The following is a 20,348-nucleotide window of genomic DNA, read 5'->3' on the forward strand; positions in this document are numbered from 1 at the left end:
TTCTTTTCTTCAAATTCCAAAAAAAATCTGTTTATTTCCCTCCCAAATACTATTAACTTAGGGCCTTTCTGAGGAGGGCGGGTTGTGAGTTGTTTAGTTGGTTGACAGGGAGGCTGGGTCGGGGAAGAAGTTGGCATAATGGAATGAGAAGTGTAGTTTGGAGCTGGGAACAGTTTGTGAAATATCCTAGTTTTCTTTAAGATGCATAGGTGTGTTCAGGCTACATTTTGGAACTTTGTTTTGCACTTTTAATCAGTGATGAAGAGAGCACACTTAAGTTTAGAAAAAATGTCTTTCTTTTCTTTTTCTTTTTATAAGAAGCAGTATTCAAAAAATTTTGGTGCAAAAATGGCCAAATATTGAAAGACATATAATTGTGAGAACCACTGACAGATCTGAGGGGTTATTAGTAACACAACAATTCTGTAATAAAAAGTATTTTCCTCTATGAAATTTATAATTTTCTGTGCATCATAAATCCACTTTTCTCTAAGAAGCCTGAGCCCAACTACTCACCATATGCAAACAATGATGAACAATGACCTAGGCACCTAACTAAACAACAAGGCAGAGCCAGCTCAAAGAGACCAAAATTGTTTTAGTACAGTTTAAATAGGGAGAAGCAAAATAAGGATATGTTGTGGTGGCCTTTCAGATTAGACAAACACAATAACCCTGCCATGTGCATATGATTTAGAAGGTGGAATACACTTTAAGGATCTCCTCATAAATGGTAATAATACTTAATACTTGAGGCAAAAATCTTGCCCTTGTGTAGTGTCATTTATATAAGGTTCTCAAAGTGCTTTACAAACATTAATCACTGTAATTAACCCTCACAATATCCTTGTGAGAAAGGGAAGTATTACCTCAATTTTACAGATGAGAAAACAGAGGCATGGAAAGTAAGGCAAAGTCTTGCAAATGTGGGTGCCTTAAGTTATGAGTCCATGTTTAGACACCTAAATATAACTGTCCTGATTTCTAGAGATATAAAACACTTGCAATTCCCTCTGACTTCCATAGAAGCTCTGCTGCTAAATCCTGTTTTGAAACGATGGGCATTACTACAATATGTTAATCAGGCGTATAAGTATCATAAATGACACTTCGGGGGCATGGTGAAAATGTATGTCCACATCTGATCATCAAAAATTATCCATAAATATAAAGCAGATATCCTTGGATTTGCAGGGCTGTATCTATTTGGCCAATTTGATGGCAGCCTGAGCCTTAAAAAACAAAAGAAGTAAGGAAGCAGTGCTCCTATCTCCCTCTTTTCAGTTGTTCCTTGAAATTAACTAGCTTGGTTAGTAGGTCTTTTGCAGCCCTACAACATTCCCCTCTCTGCAGCCTGTCACTCATACTACTAATCCAGCATGCAATAGTATCTTCTGTTTATGGGTAGCTCTGTTTGGTTTGCATATGGGTAACTGTGTGGCTCAGATGACTCTTTTTCTAATCGACAGTACTACTAGGTTTCAGGTCCCAGTAAGTGAGCTGGTTCGTGCTGCACAGTCCCTTCTGCTTTCTGCATGTCACTGTTGTAGCCAGCTGCTGCTGGACAACCCTTTTTTGGTATTCTGCCACCTAGCCAATGTAAGTGTTTGTTCTAGTCCAGTAGTTCCCAAACTTGTTCCGCTGCTTGTGCAGGGAAAGCCCCTGGCGGGGCGGGCCAGTTTGTTTACCTGCCGCGTCCGCAGGTTTGGCCGATCACGGCTCCCAGTGGCCGCGGTTCGCTGTTCCAGGCCAATTGGAGCTTCTGGAAGCAGTGCAGGCCGAGGGATGTAATGGCTGCCACTTCTGTTCTGTTTTTTGCAGCAGCGTTACACTGTTCACTCATATTCAGCTTGTGGTCCACTATGACCCCCAGATCCCTTCCTAGGAAGTCATTTCCCATTTTGTTTGCGTGCAGCTTGTTATCATTCACACACTTTATAATTGTACTTTCTGTGCCATTATCTCAATCAATGGCATGCGGAAAAACATGCGAAAAAACACTAAGGGCTAGGCTGAGAGGCAAAACAACAGTTGCAAAAATGCAATCCCCATTGGTGGATTGACTCAAAACAAAGTTTTGACACTAGGCCAAAAATTCAGTCAGCTCTAAAATGAAAAGAAAAAATTAAATTTAAAAATTCAGGGAATCCCAGCAGCGGATAAGACAACTTGGGAAACTGCTAGGAGACTCTATGAAATCAGATACAGTGATAAGGGATTCTTTGTTTCTGCTGGGATATATGTAAAGTGTTTCACTGAATTAAGTCTCAGGGATTATCTACACTGGCAAGTTAAAGCGCTCTAACTTGCTGGCTCAGGGGTGTGAAAAATCACGCACCCCCCCCCCCCCAAGTGCAGCAAGTTTGACTGCTTTAAAGCACTAGTGTTGACAGGCTTGGCTCCCAGTGCTCAGAGCTAATCCCGTCATCGAGGTGGATTACCAGGAGCACTGGCACCTGCGGTAGCGCTTTGTGCTTCCTAGTGTAGACATAGCCAGTAGGTTAGATCAGACAAAGAGGAGTTGCATTGACTAGGCATTGGGATGCCTGTGCCTTTAAGAACCCAGCCCTGGGCCTGTGCCTTTAAGAACCCAGCCCTGGGAAGCCGATGCTGAGAGGTGCTGTCTGTGAGAGGGGAAATAAAAAAAGCCCCTTTGCCCCCCACCATTTTTGCAAACACAGGTGTCTCAGTCCCACTGGGGTAACTGTTACTCATTGTGCCCCTGCCTGTGCCAGGTTTTTCCCTCTGTCACCCTCTGCCAGCGCCTCACCCTGAGCTTAACTCCTGCTCCTCCCCCCTAGCCCTGATTTTGTCCTTTAGCCCCTCTCCTAATCCTACCTCCAGCTGCTTGACCCTCCAACCAGTCAATTTCCGCCCCCTGCTCAGACCCTGGCCAAGGGAGCTTATGGTTTCCCCATCGCTGGAGGTTTTTAAGAACCTGTTAAGGATGGTCAAGGTAAACTTGGTCCTGCATCTTTGTGGGAAGATGGATTAGATGACCTCTTCGGGTTCCTTCCCGCCCTACATGGCATCATTAAAAGAGACATCTTTTGTGAAATGGAAAAGGGACACAACACATACTTACATGCTAAAAACTGGCAAAGCAAAAGGCAGTGCTAGCTTTCCAGTCTGTCTGTCTACAACATTCTAATTTCTGATCTTGTCTTTCCTGCAAATTTACCTTAAAGAGCTGTCCAAAGCTTGCAGAGCATCAAACTTATTGGATGTTGAGCGAGCTAGAACCTCAGTTAGTGTAAATGAACTCCATTAAAGGCAGTAGAACTATGCGGATTTACACAGGCTGAATCCTCAGCTGGTATAAATCTGCATAGCTCCTATTGAAGGCAGTGGACCTATACCAACACCAGTTAACAGTGTTCATCTATCTGTAGAAATAGGGTGGGGCTATTCCAGTTATCTGTTATAGCATAACTTTCTACAATGTTGGGGAACTAAATTTAGCCCCTCACTTGTAGAATGACAGCAGTTGAGAGCATTGTAGAGACAGTGCAGAATCCCTGGAGTGGAATGCATGCCTCTGCCTCCTTTGGCTGATGGGCTCCAAAGGGAGATGTATCCAACCATATGTGGCCAAAAAGAATGTTGTTATAACAACAGCCCTTTATGGTTGGCAAAGGTAAGTAAAAACAAAAACGGGGTGGGGTGTGCCTTGGAAAAAACACCAACCTCATCCTGGAGTGGAAAAGAAGAAATGTGAAACAAAGAGGAATACATAATAACAAGAGTGCCCTCATATGGAAAGTACTATAACTGCAAGTTTTTAAGGTCAGGCTTGACAAAGCCCTGGCTGGGATGATTTGGCTGGGAATTGGTCCTGCTTCGAGCAGGGGGTTGGACTAGATGACCTTCAGGGGTCCCTTCCAACCCTGATATTCTATGATTCTATGATTCTAAGTCCTTATGGCTTGGAAATTTACTACTAACAAAGGATGTATGTTATATACCAGGGGTGGCCAAACTTATTTACCCTCCAAGCTGCATATGACAATCTTCAGAAGTTCGAGAGCCAGTGCACGCCTGCCGGGGTTTCAACCGCGCAGCAGGAGCCTGCTGGGGCTTGGGGCTTCAGCCCCACTACTGTTGAAGTCCCAAGCTCTGACAGGCGCGCCCTGTGAGGCTGAAGTCCCAAGAAACCCTCCCCACTGGGCAGAAGCCTGGGACAAAGGGGGGGGGGTGCATGTGGGATCATGTGCCCGTCCCCACCAATTTTTGCCAGGTTTTGCTGCCAGGCCCCACTCAGTCACATGGTGTCCCCGGGCTCCCTCCTTGTATGGCAGCTGCTGGAGCCAACAAGCTGGGAGCTGTTGTCTGAGAGGAGAAGCAGTGGCTAACAGCTGGGAGCTGCAGGGAGTGCTGCTGTTTTTGCTGCTGCCTCTTCTCCCCGAGCTAAAGCAGCAACCCCAGCTCACAGCTCCCATCTGTTTACTACTGCCTCTCCTTGTGGAGCTAACACCTGGGAGCTGTGAGAAGGGGTTGCTGAGGGTAAGGGGGCATGCCTGGGCTATGTGACTCAAGCTGTTGGGGGGGATGAACCTTTAAATTGTGCCCCCAACTCTCAGCAGGCACCAGTTGTCTTTGGCAGAAGACCCTAGCCCCACCACCCCACTGCAGGGCAGAAGCCCTGAGCCCCCGTCCCGCCCCGAACCTGGTAGGTGGCGAATAGGGGGGAAGGTGGGGGACTCTGCAAGCCATACTTTAACTGTAAAAGAGCTGTATGTGGCTTGCAAGCCACAGTTTAGCCACCCAGCCCCTGCTCTATGCAGATCTCATGCAAGTTTCTGGGACAAACTGAAATATTGCATAAAGTCTGTGGAATTAAGCCCTCTTACACCAGGTCTGACTTTGTCTCTATATCTGTGTTAGTCTGCTTAAAGTGATGTTTAGCACTGGAGCATCCAATTAATATTGCATTAAACATAAGAATTCAGACGAGTAAGATGACATGAAATTTTAAAGACATCTGTATTCTCAGCGACAGTATCAGTGGCCATGTAGGACTTCACAGGTGTCACTGTGCTGTACGCCATGGCTAATTGGAACTTCGCAGCACTCAGATAATTCTACTCCAAAGGTACAGACTCCTATTGCTCGAGCCAAAGAAGAGATTCTGTTTTCTGTTAGCCGTATAGGGCCTCTGAAACATTTGAGCATTTCTGGTTCTGTTGATTAGAGGGCAGTGATACACTTATATTCTAGGCAGCTCATTGCAATATTACTTTATATTGCTGTATATATGTCATATGATCATGTAAGGGGAGACCCAACTGTAATGCCTCCATGCAAGCTGACAGGGTTAAGTTTGCTATGCGAAGTTGAGGTAGTCCCTTTTTTCTTGGGAGTGTTCAATTACATGCTCTAATGTAGAGAGACATGCTTGATGGAGTTGCACTTTCTTTTACCAGGAAGTATTCCATTTACTCCAGCCAAATCCCCATAGATAATATATGGAGAAGAATATTTTGAGTATAAAAACTTAAATTAATTATGTAAGAGGAAAAGAAAATAAGAAAGAGGACTGTAAAAAGATTAAGGAAAATGAGAAAATCTCTGCTTGATAATTATACTTTATTTAAAAAAAACACCTCTGTTGTAAATATTACAAGAATATACATATGCAGAATGCTTTCCTTTTGTTTTCAATAACATACCTAAATATAAGTGAGTGGCCTTATCCTATATAATATTAAATAGAGACAAAGCCATATGATAAGGGTAAGTCTATGTTATTTATTTTTGAAATAAGTGATTTCTGTTTCACATATCCTTTCAAACTCATCCAAGTCCTGGGTCATTCTTGCTGTGACTTGCTCCATTACAGTTTTTATTCTGATCAGGTTGAGCCATGTAGTCCAGGGGTAGGCAAGCTATGGCAGGCGTGCCAAACGCGACACGCAAGCTGATTTTCAGTGGCACTCATGCTGCCGGGATCCCGGCTACCAGTCTGGGGGCTCTGCATTTTAATTTAATTTTAAGTGAAGCTTCTTAAACATCTTAAAAACCTTATTTACTTTACATACAACAATAGTTTAGTTATATATTCAAGACTTATAGAAAGAGACCTTGTAAAAACATTAAAATGTGTTACTGGCATGCAAAACCTTAAATTAGAGTGAATAAATTAAAACTCGGCACACCACTTCTGAAAGGTTGCCAACCCCTGATGATAGTCCTTTATGGATCCTGCTGGGTTCATTCATGTCATCATCAGGATTGCTTTTGTGGGCAGTGTTAACAATAGTAAAATTATCAAAAGTCATTGGAGCTAAGTGACTTAGAAGCCTAAGTTCCATTTATGTTAAATAAAACTTAGGCTCCTATGTCACTTTAGATGCTTTTGAAAATTTTACCCACAATGCATTTGTCTGTTTTAGGTTAGCTGTTGTAGGAACAACAGTCTCCAGTGTGTCCCTAAGGGTGTGTGTTTCTTCTGCTCAAAAAGTTTTTGTTAGTTGACATGACAAGAATACATCAAAATAAGATGCTGTTGTAATTTATATTTATTAGAAACACTATGTTGTTTTTTAAAATAAATTTAGTTTTGGTCAAAGTTTGCAGTATAGCAGTCAGTACAAAAAAGGTAAAATAAACATAAATACAAGTAATTTCTATTGCTTTCTCTACCTTTAAATGTATTGGATTGCATTTACCTTTGGTTTGTCTTTTTTGAAATGTTACCATTTATTCTTTCATTGCAAAATTCTCAGTGTTTTGCGGGCTATAGCCCCAATCCTCTGTGTAGACGTGAGTAACTTTACTCATGACATCACCAGCACTGCTCCCGTGAGTAAAGTTATATATGTGCTTACATGTTTGCAAGAGTGGGGACAAAATCCATATATTGACATTGAAATATACCCACCTCTGGACAAAGTTTAGTAGATAGGTGAACAACAGATGGGGAGAAGCCAGGGAAAAATGGTTAGCCACTGGAGCAAACCCCCTATTCTTTAGAAAAATACCATATGATTTTTAATGTCCACGAAGAGGGGACAGGACACGGACAGTTAAAGGCCCATGGGAAACGACACGAGCAACATAAACAATTGCGTGCAAGTCTTGCTAACTTTCCTTTTTGGAGCTGTGATGTTCCTGAGTAACCTCGCCTTCCTTCGATGCAAAGACTTTGAAGAAGCATCTCTTTTCATTGCCAAAAAAATAGTACATGAACTAATAGGGGCCTGGGGAGGAGGGACAACGATTGCCTTCTGCGCCAGACACAGTTGTTATAGTTCCCTTCAAAGGGACCAGCCCCCCTGCCACCAGCAGTGATGGGGGGGGAGTAAGGGGGGGCAGGGCAGCAGCTGCACATTCTCTCGCGCATGCACGCAGCTAAACTGCCCCCCCCCTCCTCCTGCTGTTGCTTCTGCTTAGACTCCAGTCTCCGTACGCTGCTGCTGCAGACCATGGCACCTTTGCTCCAGCTCAGTTCCTTTTTCTTCACTCTGATCGCCTGCTTCAAGGGTCACCAGCTGGCTGGGGCTGCTGGAGGACCCAGCAGCAGGCGGGGGCCCGCGGCTGACACGTGTGGATGGAGGGTGAGTGGACGGAAGCTTTGTTTCTCCCCACAGTCGGGCAGATTCGTGCGCTGAAAGGGGTTTTGCACACTTGCAGGATTTGGCGGCGTGGCGTGGGGAGATGCCAGAGTTTCCCAGCTAAGCCTCGCAAGCGCTGTCCCGTGGGTAGCGGACTCTTTGCAGCCCAGCCCATCTGAGCAGTGCAGGTGTGGTGTCCACCTGTCTGTTCGACTTGCTGCTTCTCCCGAATATGCAAGGAGAGCTCGCTGGGCAGTGTTCATGGGGGAATAAAGCCTCTTCTGCAACTCCTCTGCTGCTGCTCCAAGGCTCTGCAGCTGGTAATTTGGGGCCAGGAGGAAAGGTGGCATTTCTAGAGAAGGGATAGTTACTGGTTTCTCGCCCTGGGGGAGGGGGGCAGCCTTTAACCAGCGAGTGTGAAGAAATCGCTCAACAGGTCCTTTATCCGCAGCTCTCTCCTTCCTTAACTCGACCTGCCCTGCCAGCAGGATAAAAAGGCGATCATTTGGGCTTTGTTATTTTAATGATTCGAGGCCGGCTTGGGGTCTTAGCTTCAGGGCTGATCATCAGACAGAGGATGTAGGATAAGTAAATTGCTGGGGCGAGAGCTGGAAGGTGAAACATTTCTTTATTGGTCTTTACCTTTTGTTCCTGCTCCTGGTGCGTTAGCTTCAGACTTCTTGCTGCGTTTTCCTGTTTGTTTTTCAAAAATCACCTTTCAGTGTTTTCTCCCCATAAAATCTAGCGAGAATTCTAGTTGAATTTTGGAGTCCCAAGGACAATAGGAAGGAAAAGACTGACTTTCATTGACTTTCTTTTTTTGTTGGATTCTCACTAATGATTTCATTAGTTTCAGATCATAACATTTGAAAAAATTACTGCAAGGCACAAGTCAAGGATATGGAGGGAATAGTGTAATTCACTGGAAGTTAGAAAACACTGGAAACTATGTAAGAGAGAGAAAAAATTCACATATTGCATTTTAAGTCACAGTTTACTAGCAAAATATATTTTACTACAATATTAATGTTTCACAAGATGTAAGCAGTGTGTGCCACATATTTTAAACTACCAAGATACATATTTCTATCAGGTTCAGCAGCAGCTATTAAATATACTGTCACTACCTATTAGGAGTTATAATGCTTGATTAATTTTGCTTATCTTGACATCTAGAGGAATGTGCAATATATATATTGATTTGATTTTTTCTTACATAATGAATTATATATATTAAATTAATTATAGCTGGGTCTGTTTAATGTAAAGCTTTTAAAATGCTCCCCTCTAATAAATCTGATAAAAACACAACCTTTCAAGTTACTGTGTAGAAAACCTTGTATCACATACAACAAATTTAAGGTTTTAATTTCCTAAACAAACACTGCAGTCAGTTAGTCTGTGTTACCAATATATTTTTTATTTCCAGTGAGCAGATTTGCCTGGCTAGTTTTTTAGATACTGAATCTGATTCTGCAGTACAATTCTTAATTGGGAAAACTCCTATTGACTTCAGTGGGAGTTTTGCCAGAGGATTGACTGCAGGAAGGGACCCATTGTCTTGGTTGTGTGGTATTTATCTTGGACTGCATGTAAGTTCTGCATAGACTTGACATACTATTAAATGACTGATGGCCCCTGTAACACATTGTCTGCTCTGGGGCAGGGCTGCCTTTGAAGTGCTACCCTGTCGGAAGTAAAGAGACTATTTGCTCTATTAAAATTCCTTGGTATTTCCTCTGTTTAACCACAGGCCACTTCCCCTCTGCCACTCTAAAAACTGCAGGGACACTGACTGATTGAAAAGACATAAACCCTGAAGTAATTGTACCTTATTCAAATAGATATTCTTATTGTAGCTTTTTTATAAATGGTTTCTAATCTATAGGTTAAGGGCAGGAACCCTAAATCTAAAAACTTTATATAGAGAGATGCATAGTAAGCATGTCTAATGTGTTTTGAGTAAAACAATGCTTGTTAAGCTAATTTTCACTAGCATAGTATTGAAAAAATATTGGTTCTCCCCCTCTTCCCCCCCAATTTGAGCACTTTTATTTATTCTCCCCAAATTCATGCTCATTTACCTCATATGTGAAATTTTCATGTCATATTCTGCTTAGGTTTGCTTAATTTATTTAAAACAAAAAAAATCTGAGTTTGTCTATGAAATACTATAATATTTTTGCTTTTAATCTAATGTAAATATTTTAAATTTGTCTTTGTTTTGTTGCAGTAAAAACTTCATTTGGTAAAGGAATAGTGTAGATTTGTGTTGGTAAGAATTTATATTTGCTGTTTTAATTCAGAGATCCTCATCTTATTCTTAAAAATCATTTGAATTTGCATAATCTTTAAATATGGACCAGGTCCTGACAACTTTAGTTGCAAAATGTGTGAATTCTTGCAATGTGTTCTTTTGTAGTAGTTTGGTCCCAGTCCTGCAAGACCAGCATGGCTCTGAACAAGCAAAACAGTTAAGCATATGTGTAACTTATGAGCACATGAGTAGTCTCGCTGAGTGAAATCCTCCTGGCCCCACTAATGTCAATGGCAGAACTTCCTTTGATTTCAGTGGGGCCAGGGTTTGACTCATTGACTTCAGTGAGAATTTTAAGGTTTGTCTACACTTGCAGGTTGTATAGTTTTGAGGAAGGATGGAAATTTAAAGCAGAATAGCTATTCTGGAATATCTCTCTGAGTGGACACTTATTCTGAAATAACTATTTTGGTTAATTTCCCCATGTAGGTATTGTAAGGAATGAAGGACTGAGCTTTAAAATTTAGTTGTACATATTTGGGGCCCAGTCCTGCAAACAGTGAAGCACATGGGTAACTTTACTCACATAATTAATTTTGTTGACTCCAAAGGGGCTACTCATGTGAGTAAAAACAACAAGGAGTCCGGTGGCACCTTAAAGACTAACAGATTTATTTGAGCATAAGCTTTCGTGGGTAAAAAGCCCACTTCTTCAGATGCATGGAGTGAGTAAAGTTTTCCACATTCTTAAGTCTGCAGGATCAGGCCCTTGACTCTGTTCAGACTAAAACATAAGATCAATGAGACTTATTGACTGAGAGAAAATACAGCATTTGGCATATTTTAAAGCAAAAAAACAAACAGAGTATTGTACGTTGCACACAATAGGGGCTCCTTGCATTCCTCCATTCTCCCCCAGAAGCTTCCTGTGTGCCACCCTCCCATCCACTTCTATTTCAGGGATTTTTGGAGCCTTTATCATCCAGTCCCTCATGCCATGGGCTCCTGTGTGTCCCCCTGTTCCCTCATGCTAGGATTCCTCATTCCCTTCCCAATGCCAGGTGCTCTGTGTGCAATCCATTCTACCCATGCCTCCCCCCACCATCTTTCTTTCTGTCTTTCTTTCTTTCTTTCTTTGTCAACATTTTAAAACTGTATTAGGAGGAAAGGCAGAACACAGATGGGGGTGTTGTTATGCTGGTTGGTGTTAATGGCTACCATCAACCAGTTCTTTCATTTGTAGACAATTAGAAGTGGTTGAAGGTGCTAGCTCTGCTAACTAGATGCCAGGGGCTCCTTGTGTCTCCTCCTTTCAGTTTTCTAATTTTCACTAAAATCAACAGGATTGTGTGCATGGATGCCTAGAACATTCTCTGAAATTTTGGAATTGGTTGGCTGTGGTGTTAAAAGTTACTGTTACATTCACACAGCTAGAGAAATGTTGAGTGTAAGGCCTCACAAACTCAACCAATTATCTAGTCTAGACAACTGGATTAACTACTTTAAGATCTAGGGTTTCACTTATCAGCTGGTATAGTAAAAAATCTGACTATTTTTTTCTCTGTTTAAAAATAACTGTGTTTATGACCTGGTCTACACTTAAAAGTTATATTGGCATAGCTGTGATAAGCAGGGATGTGAAAAAAACACACCCCTGACATAGGTAGGTTGACAAAACCCCCACTATAGATGCAGCTATGCTGACAGAAGAGTGCTTCTGTCTGCACAGTTAACATTGTTCAGGAAAGTGGTGTTTCTACACCAACAAAAGGAGTTTGCGTCCAGACTTGGGGGCTGTGCTGGCATAGCTATGCCAACATAACTATTCTGGCTTAGGCTCTGAATTGTAGAGCTAGCCTCTTAACTACATTTCCATAAAAAACATGCTAACTACAGCATGTCTACTGCTTTCTGTTTATTTAAAAACCAACAACACAATTTAAGTATATACACTACTTGAACAGGAAGATGAGTCTCTTCATTACATTTGTTTTATATTGGGTCTGAGCCTTTCTTCCATAAAAAGCGTTTAGTCTAAATATTGCAAGTAATATATTTTCAGAGTTGGCTTTCAAATGCACAAAACATTCAGAGAAGAAAAATGATGTAAACATATTCCAGTTTACATATAATAAACTTGTTCTGAATATTGACAATAAAATGCATCTTTAATCTTTTACATGTATTTTATTGTGTAATTGTGTACTTTGACTATTCAGGCCATTCACAAGGCTCATGACCTAACAAGCATTTCTGTAGTTTGAAGGTTCCCCCAGGAATATTATGGACTGGATTTGTTCCCTCTTTATAATGCATACCATGGTTTAGATTTCAACCAACAGAAGTTGCCTCTTAACAACTTGAAACAAATTGATCAGTCAGGCTAATTTCAAAATCTAGATTATTTAAGGGGCAAAACAAATACTTAATTCATTTAATAGATTTAAATATTTTCTTGTCCACTGGTGGAAAAAAGTTAAGCCATCATTAGATGACTCCAGCTTTTCTTTAGTTAATTACTTGATAATGTTAGTGTAATGTGGATGTTAGTTCATTAAAGCTGCAACATTTTAAATGGGTGTTTAATAAGGACCAGCTGTCTTTTCCAACAGATCCGTCCAAAGACGATGAAACACAGCTTTGATGTGAATTTGCCCGTTTAATTCTGCTGAGAGGCTGAAGTTTGCCAATTAATTTGGCATTTTATTAGGATACTATAAAAATGACAGGAGTGCGAAATTTTATTGGTGAACAATAAGACTAAAATTGGTCTTCAGTCTTTAAATGTGAAAATAATTTCTCTTTACTCGTGCTTGTAAAATATTAAGTATAATGCTCCCAATAATGTTAAATGGTGCTTGAAGGAGGAAACTCCAAAAGTTTTATTTTTGTTTTTCTGAAAGTTAACGATTTACCTTGAAGTTTTATGCTGTATTTATGCTTTGTTTATCTGTTTAACATAAAACTGAACATTGTGTAAAAACTGATATATAAAGCATAGCACAATTTGAAAAAATACATATAATTTACATCTCTCGTTGTAGAGTAGCAGCTGTGAAGTGAGCTGTAGCTCATGAAAGCTTATGCTCAAATAAATTTGTTAGTCTCTAAGGTGCCACAAGTACTCCTTTTATCTCTGGTTATATAGCTCCATTAATTTTGTGATGTTCCCTTGTTCTTCCTTCCCCATAAAACTATATTAATTTTGACAAACAATTTTGTGGAAGAAGGGCAAGTCATAGGAGCTTCTAATTGCTACTTTTTAATACTTTCAAGTGAACATTCAGATTTATTTATTTTAAATCCATATATTTTTGAAACACTATTTCGAGATTAGAATTTAAATATAAACTGTTAGGATAAAATCTTTTTTCCAGTTTATCACACATGTTTTTACCAATTGTAAATTAATCCAGCTATTTACCTTTCCAAGCTTTTTTGACAATTATAGCCACCATTGTTTACGCTTGTACCTTTGCCTCTGTATGAGTTTCCACAAGAGATTAAAATCAGAGATAATGATTACTTTACAGCATGTAGCAGTTTACTACAGTAATGGATGGTTTCCTACAGCTGTTTTGATGTGCAATATTTATTTAACAAAAATATATGGTTTTGACTTTAGTGACAATCTTAAATCCTGCTAGCTGAGCCATATATTTAAAACATCTTCTGTATGCTTCCTTTTCCAGCATGTTAGCCCTTATGTTACCTTAGCAATATGTTGTGCATTCAATAGCATTCTGAAAACATCTCTTCCTGGTTTCAGAGTAGCAGCCGTGTTAGTCTGTATCCGCAAAAAGAAAAGGAGTACAAGGTGCCACAAGTACTCCATCTCTTCCTGGGTTTCACAATAACTGTCATCAGTCAGTAGAATAAGTGACCCCAGAATTCCACAGTGATGTGAAAAGTGTAATATTGACCTATGTAATCTAGGGGTCAGAGTAACAGCCATGTTAGTCTGTATTCGCAAAAAGAAAAGGAGTACTTGTGGCACCTTAGAGACTAACCAATTTATTTGAGCATGAGCTTTCGTGAGCTACAGCTCACTTCATCAGATGTATACCGTGGAAACTGCAGCAGACTTTATATATACACAGAGAATATGAAACAATACCTCCTCCCACCCCACTGTCCTGCTGGTAATAGCTTATCTAAAGTAATCCTCAGGTTAGGCCATTTCCAGCACAAATCCAGGTTTTCTCACCCTCCACCCCCCCACACAAATTCACTCTCCTGCTGGTGATAGCCCATCCAAAGTGACAACTCTCTACACAATGTGTAGTCACTTTGGATGGGCTATCACCAGCAGGAGAGTGAATTTGTGTGGGGGGGTGGAGGGTGAGAAAACCTGGATTTGTGCTGGAAATGGCCTAACCTGAGGATTACTTTAGATAAGCTATTACCAGCAGGACAGTGGGGTGGGAGGAGGTATTGTTTCATATTCTCTGTGTATATATAAAGTCTGCTGCAGTTTCCACGGTATACATCTGATGAAGTGAGCTGTAGCTCACGAAAGCTCATGCTCAAATAAATTGGTTAGTCTCTAAGGTGCCACAAGTACTCCTTTTCTTTTTGTAATCTAGGGGGTCTCTCTCTCTCTCTTTTTTTTTTTTTTTTTTTAAGATAAATAGTCTTGGAAGGATTAGTTTTTATCAGTCAATTGGGTAAAGTCATTATCACCATACACACCCAAAAATATGTGAAAAAATATATCCATGGATAATTGAAATTTACAGATAGACAAAGTAAGAAAAATGCTGCTGGAGCACTTATTAGACTTTGATTTAGGGATAGTTACTTTGAATATTTTCACATTTTATATTGTCAATTTGTGTTTTAACCGTTATATAGCTTTAACTTGCTGAATGTCAATGTCTGCTGTCATTAAATAATTATTGTCTGATCCCTCCCATAATTTCCCAGGAAAGTGAACATTTAAATGGATAAAAATAGAAAAAATATTAAAAATAAACTAGTACTATCAGTTGAAATTATAAAATAATCTATAATGTTGTTTGTTTCTGCAATTGAATGTGGCATCTGTATTAAGTGTATATAACCATACAAAATGTACTTCCGAAAGTTAATTCTTGGACGTATGCCAGGAACTTAAATGAGTGTGGTCAGCAGATATTGAGCAATGTAGGGAAGTCAAGTGCATATTGTTTAACATTAGCTATAACAAGTTTCCATGTTACAGATGTTTTTTAGTAAATCTGACTGATCTTTAAACTCCACTGGAACCGTTTCTAATAACCAGTTTTCAAATTGTAGGTATTGCTTTGTAAAACTCTTTGAAATAAATGGTCTGACAAACACTCTGATAGAAGGAGTTGGTAAGTACCACTATAATGGCTTACTATTTAACAGATGATTTTTCAAAAGTGCTCTAAAATCCACAGGCTTATTTGGATTGTCTTGAAAATTGCTGTGCCTCCTGGGACCCAGGGTAAAATTCATGGTGGTTTGAGCAAGGGGTTTCCAAGATATAGCCCACTCCTCTCCACCTCAAAATGGAATCCAAATGTTACAGTTCTTGTAACTTTATTTTGCCTATTGTGGCTCTGATCCTCCCCAAATTGATATCATTCACTCAGGATTGATCTCAGCTAGTGTCTGGTACCCACTCCTACTCTGAGAAACCAAGATTAAAAAAATTATTCAAGGTAAAAGTTGGATCTACAATATGGCTTGAACCAAGTTGACATGTCAGAGGAAGAAATTTGCCCATGTGCATCAGGACAAAGTTTAGTTGCAAACCAGAATGGTTGCAGACAGCCTGACATCAGATTAATTGGGGGCTAAAAGATGACATACTGTGGCTCGTGAACCTGAGCACTACCCATGTACTATGAATTAGTTCAAGTCCTACACTTGGGAGTTTTCTGAGGCTGTCTTGTGCACATTATTTGCATTGTGCAGGGTCTTCTGGAAGTTTTGCCTACAATCATTATGCATTCTCAGATTTTGCTTTAGAGGAATTGTCAAGAAAAATAGCATTAATTAAATAAATAGAGGGGAGATTAAAGATTCTAGTAAGCAGCAGCATTAGGATAATGTAACCATGCCACATGCTCTTGACACATTTTCTGAACAGTGGGTCTGAGTGTGAGATATGTATAGCAAAGGAAGTAGCTGTGACTCTGCATCAATGTCAGTATGATCAAAGTGATTATTGAGCATCAAGAAACTACCCATAGTTGAGAGCCCTGTTCTAAAAACTCGTGTGAAGTCAACATTGACTAATGCACTGTCAGAATATTGTTATAAATCAAATCAGTAACCATCGACACAAACCAAAGGTTCAGACCTTTTGATTTTCCCCTTCAGAATGTTGAGGTTCCTTAGAAAAATTGTAGTTCTTTTAAACAAACAGACCAAAAAAACCCCTCAAATGACATTCCCTCGTCACAAAGGGTTATAAAAAGATCAAGCAATCCACAAATGGCAATAAATATTTTAAATGATAGTCCAACATAAAAGCTAGAATTTATGTAGAACCTTTTTCATTCTGTTAAAATGAAAATTTGGTGCAGTTTTAACTGTGGTAGCTCCGCTGCTCCCCCGTAATATTGCTGTGCCACGTTAGAGCCAGAGGTAGATTTAGTGGTGCAAGTTGGGATCATTTGCTCAAGGGTTTCTCAGATACCGTCCCCAAATAAGGAGCCTTTTTAATAATCAAAGTACGAAAGTACACACACATAGGGTGATTGTCTTGAAAATGGGTATGTTGTAAGAGAGACTGGGATAGCATTTGCAGTGCAAATTTGGGGTCATTTGAACAAGGGATTCTCAATATAAGGCCCCTCCCATCCTATCAGCTTCTTTTAATTTTCACTAATATCTATGTGAACAGTATGATTATTTTGAATATTGCATACCACAACAGAAACAGGGGTATGCTTCTGCATACAAATTTGAAGTCATTTGCTCAAGGAGTTCTTCAGATTCAGCCCCCAATAAAGAGATTATTTTAATATAAAATTGCTCTAAAACCTACATGCATGGTGAGATTGTCCTGAAAACTGATATTTCGTAACAGGGGATGGGGTAGACTTGGGGAGGTGGTGAGGAGATCACCCATGGAGATGAACAGGCCACTTCAAACCTCAGTGATCCTTATAGACTTCAGAGTATTGTGCAGGGCACCTTCCCCAACATTTGCCCTGAATGGAGCATGGAATCTGGGTCTTCCCTCCATGCCCCTTTGCTGCCTCCAGCTGGTAGATGTGCTTCTCACAGCCCATTGGTTTATCACCTACCTTCCTCCTCATTGCCCCTACACTCATACTGGGGACATTCAGGGTCCAGGAGGAGGCCAGAGATTGCAACAGCCTGCCAGTAATGTGTTCCCAGAAAACTTTCTTGTGCCCCTGCATAGGTACTCCCTAGTCATACCCCATCATTACTACCACTTACTGAAAAAACAAGTGTCATTCACTGCCCAAAAACTTTATTGTTACCGGTTAAGGTTGACTGGCAGTCCCACATACCGTTCCAGAATGTCAACTGCACTTGTTCTTTAAATCTCTAAAACCAGGAAAAGATGAGTTACGGTGCACATCAGCCCCACTCTATAACATTAACTCTGCCCTCTTTGAATGATGCTCCAACCTGCTCTGACAGACATCATAACACTCTATTTTTCCATATGATATGGGATACTGTGGGGATGGAGCACATGCCTATGGTAGGAGAAACTGTCACACTGTGTCCTGAGTAAGGCAAAAGTTGCGTTTGGGGCATGCTTCATGAATACCAGCTGGGTAGGCCTGGCCTATACTTGATTATTTTACCTACTCTGCATAAACCACCTGTGAAGAGGCTCCCCCTTCAGCTCCTGGAAACACTGGCTACACTCTCTGTGAACACTTCCTGTGAATTAAGCACCACACATGGTCCAGCAGGGTACAAAGTGTCTTTATTGTGGTTTATGCTCCAATATATCACAACATAGCAGCAGTTATCTGGAACCCTCTTCCTGCTCTCTGGCTCAGCCTTTTGTACTCTTGCTTTGTTCTCAGAGCTACCCAGCTGGCAAGCTAATAACCTCATTAGTTCATCAGGCTCCCTACAGGTGCAAATGATCCCTTCTACTCTTCCAAACCCAAACTACCTAAGCCTCTCCTACTCTAACTACACCCAGTGCTCTGGGTGTTCTAAGTGACCAGGATGCTGGCTTACAAAGGCTCAGTTTATAATTGCTAACAGCACCCTGTCACACCAGATGTTACCACCCCTTGACTCTTGTCCTCAGGATTCCCCTTGCAACACCACCAGCATCTCTGCCCTGTAATGCACTGTCATGTTTACAGTAAGACTGTTACAAATCCCTCAATAAGAATATTGTGCTCCTCTATTTGCATAACCCGCATAATTCAGCACAGAAATCCAGGGTCCCAGATCCATTGGGTACAGATGCATCACTCTTGGTATCACAGTGTAAGCTGCAGCTACTTGTTGCAATTAATCCCAGAATTGACTACCTAAGCCTCTCCTACTCTAACTACACCCAGTGCTCTGGGTGTTTTATGTGGTGTGGTGTGACCCACAGAATTGTATTCTCCCATTTATCTGCATGCCCTCCAACTGTCCTTCACTTTGTTAGGGACAGTTGGAGGGCATGCAGCTAAATGGGAGAATACAATTCTGTGGGTCACACCACACCAAATAAAATGGTACACTCCTCATGTCCGTTGATTATAGGGCAGTCCTGGGCAAAACATACTATCCCCAGTTTATCATATTAGTTCCAGGGGGCAGAGTTAAGGTTGTGAGGAGGACTGTTGTGTGTAACAGCTGGATTCAAAAGATTTAAGAGTAGGTGCACTCGATGTTCTGGGAGGATACCTGGCACAGCTAGTCAGCTTTAATCCATGTGTTAATAAAGATTTTGGGTAGTGAATATTCTATAATGGCTTCCAGACTGAGGGTACTCAGCACCAGCTCTTCCAAGGTGCTGAGTCCTCTCAACCCGCATGGAGTTCAATGGGTGTCAGCACCTGACAGGATCAAACTCGTAAGATTCCAGCCTAGCATATAGTTTTAAATACTTTGCTAAAACCAAGTTCCTTAGGAAGAAGTCATTTGAATACATTTAATTTATGAATGGCACTGCATTTTAAAAATGTACTCTTTACTGGACATACATCTCTGTTATATTTTTGAAGAACAATTGCTAAAAATTGTCTGTATCAATGTTTCTAATTCATTTGATTTTTCCTAAGTGATTTAAAGTTATGCTTCATATTTACTTTCACTGAGGTTTTAAATGGTAATGTGAACTAGTCAGTTTTGATCATTCTTGGTGAGCAGACTTGGATTTTCATTTCTGACCCCCCCCACCCACTCCAGTGGGAGGAACTAAATATTTCTTACTTCTGACCATATTCAAATCCAACCAAGCAATCAGTGACTTCCCTGACTTTTTTTGTATAAGGCTGTGGGAAAATTCCTGGTTGGCTGGCTATGAATTAATGAAAATCCTTAGAATGCTTCACTAATGATAGCTCCTGTGGCTTTAAAAAAATGCTATTCCCTTTTTTAATTTGAAGGAGGTCATGGGGGTTTACAGAAACTAAGAAAAGAAAGCGTAACATCTGGTTGTGCTCTGCTGATGACTGCTTTTGTGTAAAGAAAAGATATGGAGTCTCCTCAGCATCAAACGCATTCAAGGTGATCCTTCATAAGAATTCCTTGCAAGAATACATTTCACTCAAACTGTGTTTTCTAATTGCTTTTACTCTGTATTTTGAAATGCTGTTTTTTTTCTGTTAACCAGGACACCTTTGAAAACCTAAATTTGTAATATTTTCACTTAAATATATACCTTAACTTTATTTTCTTCTTTGTCAAATATTCTTTTGCTTAACTCAGTTATATTCCCATTACTTTTCGTAAAGGCTTTGAGTCCAACATTAAAAAAAGATCTTAGGTGAAACCCTGACCCTAAAGAAATTGATGGAAGTTTTGCTTTCCGAGGTTTATATCCATATAGATAGCTATTTTCAACTACTTGATTATAAACTAGTTTGAGTTTTTGAAATCACTTTTTATAATTTATACACACATATTAATATATAGTATGTATTAATATATATTAATGTAGTTAATATATAATAGCTATTTTGGATAATAATAATTTTATCTTTTTTCTATCATGCTGCGGGTTCTTTGTTACCTTTCACTTAACCATGTTTGATAAGTTGAAAAGCCCGTCCTGTAAATGTTTTGATCCAAACTGCCAATATTATAAATGATTAGGACTAGAAACTGCTGGCTGTTGGTTTACAATTACAAGTGGGTATTCTGTGCATGGTTTATATGGCTATCAGAAAATATAATAGGAAATATGTACAGTTTTTAACAGTAACATGTTTACAATATCTTATCTGTTTTTGAAAATACGTTTGGGTTTTATAAATTGATTCAAATTAACAGTCAGGGCCTGTGCTTATCACTTATAAGTGTCCTGGTCTGCACCTAAAATTTATACTGGCATAACTATATGGGTCAGGGGTGTGAAAAAACCATAC

General features: G+C 40.2%; 1 protein-coding gene across 1 annotated transcript in view; it reads left to right on the plus strand.

Moving 5' to 3' along the window:
• Positions 1-3,701: 3,701 nt before the first annotated feature.
• The window catches only part of IL17RD (interleukin 17 receptor D), an 84,049-nt gene continuing 67,402 nt past the window's right edge, over positions 3,702-20,348 (plus strand). Inside the window, exons 1-2 of the mRNA XM_077822679.1 lie at positions 3,702-3,730; positions 7,391-7,556. Of these exons, the coding sequence (XP_077678805.1) occupies positions 7,425-7,556 (132 nt within the window). The 5' untranslated portion in view covers positions 3,702-3,730; positions 7,391-7,424. The remainder of the gene's footprint in view (positions 3,731-7,390; positions 7,557-20,348) is intronic.

The sequence above is a fragment of the Eretmochelys imbricata genome, chromosome 7 (assembly GCF_965152235.1).
Source record: "Eretmochelys imbricata isolate rEreImb1 chromosome 7, rEreImb1.hap1, whole genome shotgun sequence".
In the NCBI taxonomy this organism is placed as follows: Eukaryota; Metazoa; Chordata; order Testudines; family Cheloniidae; genus Eretmochelys; species Eretmochelys imbricata.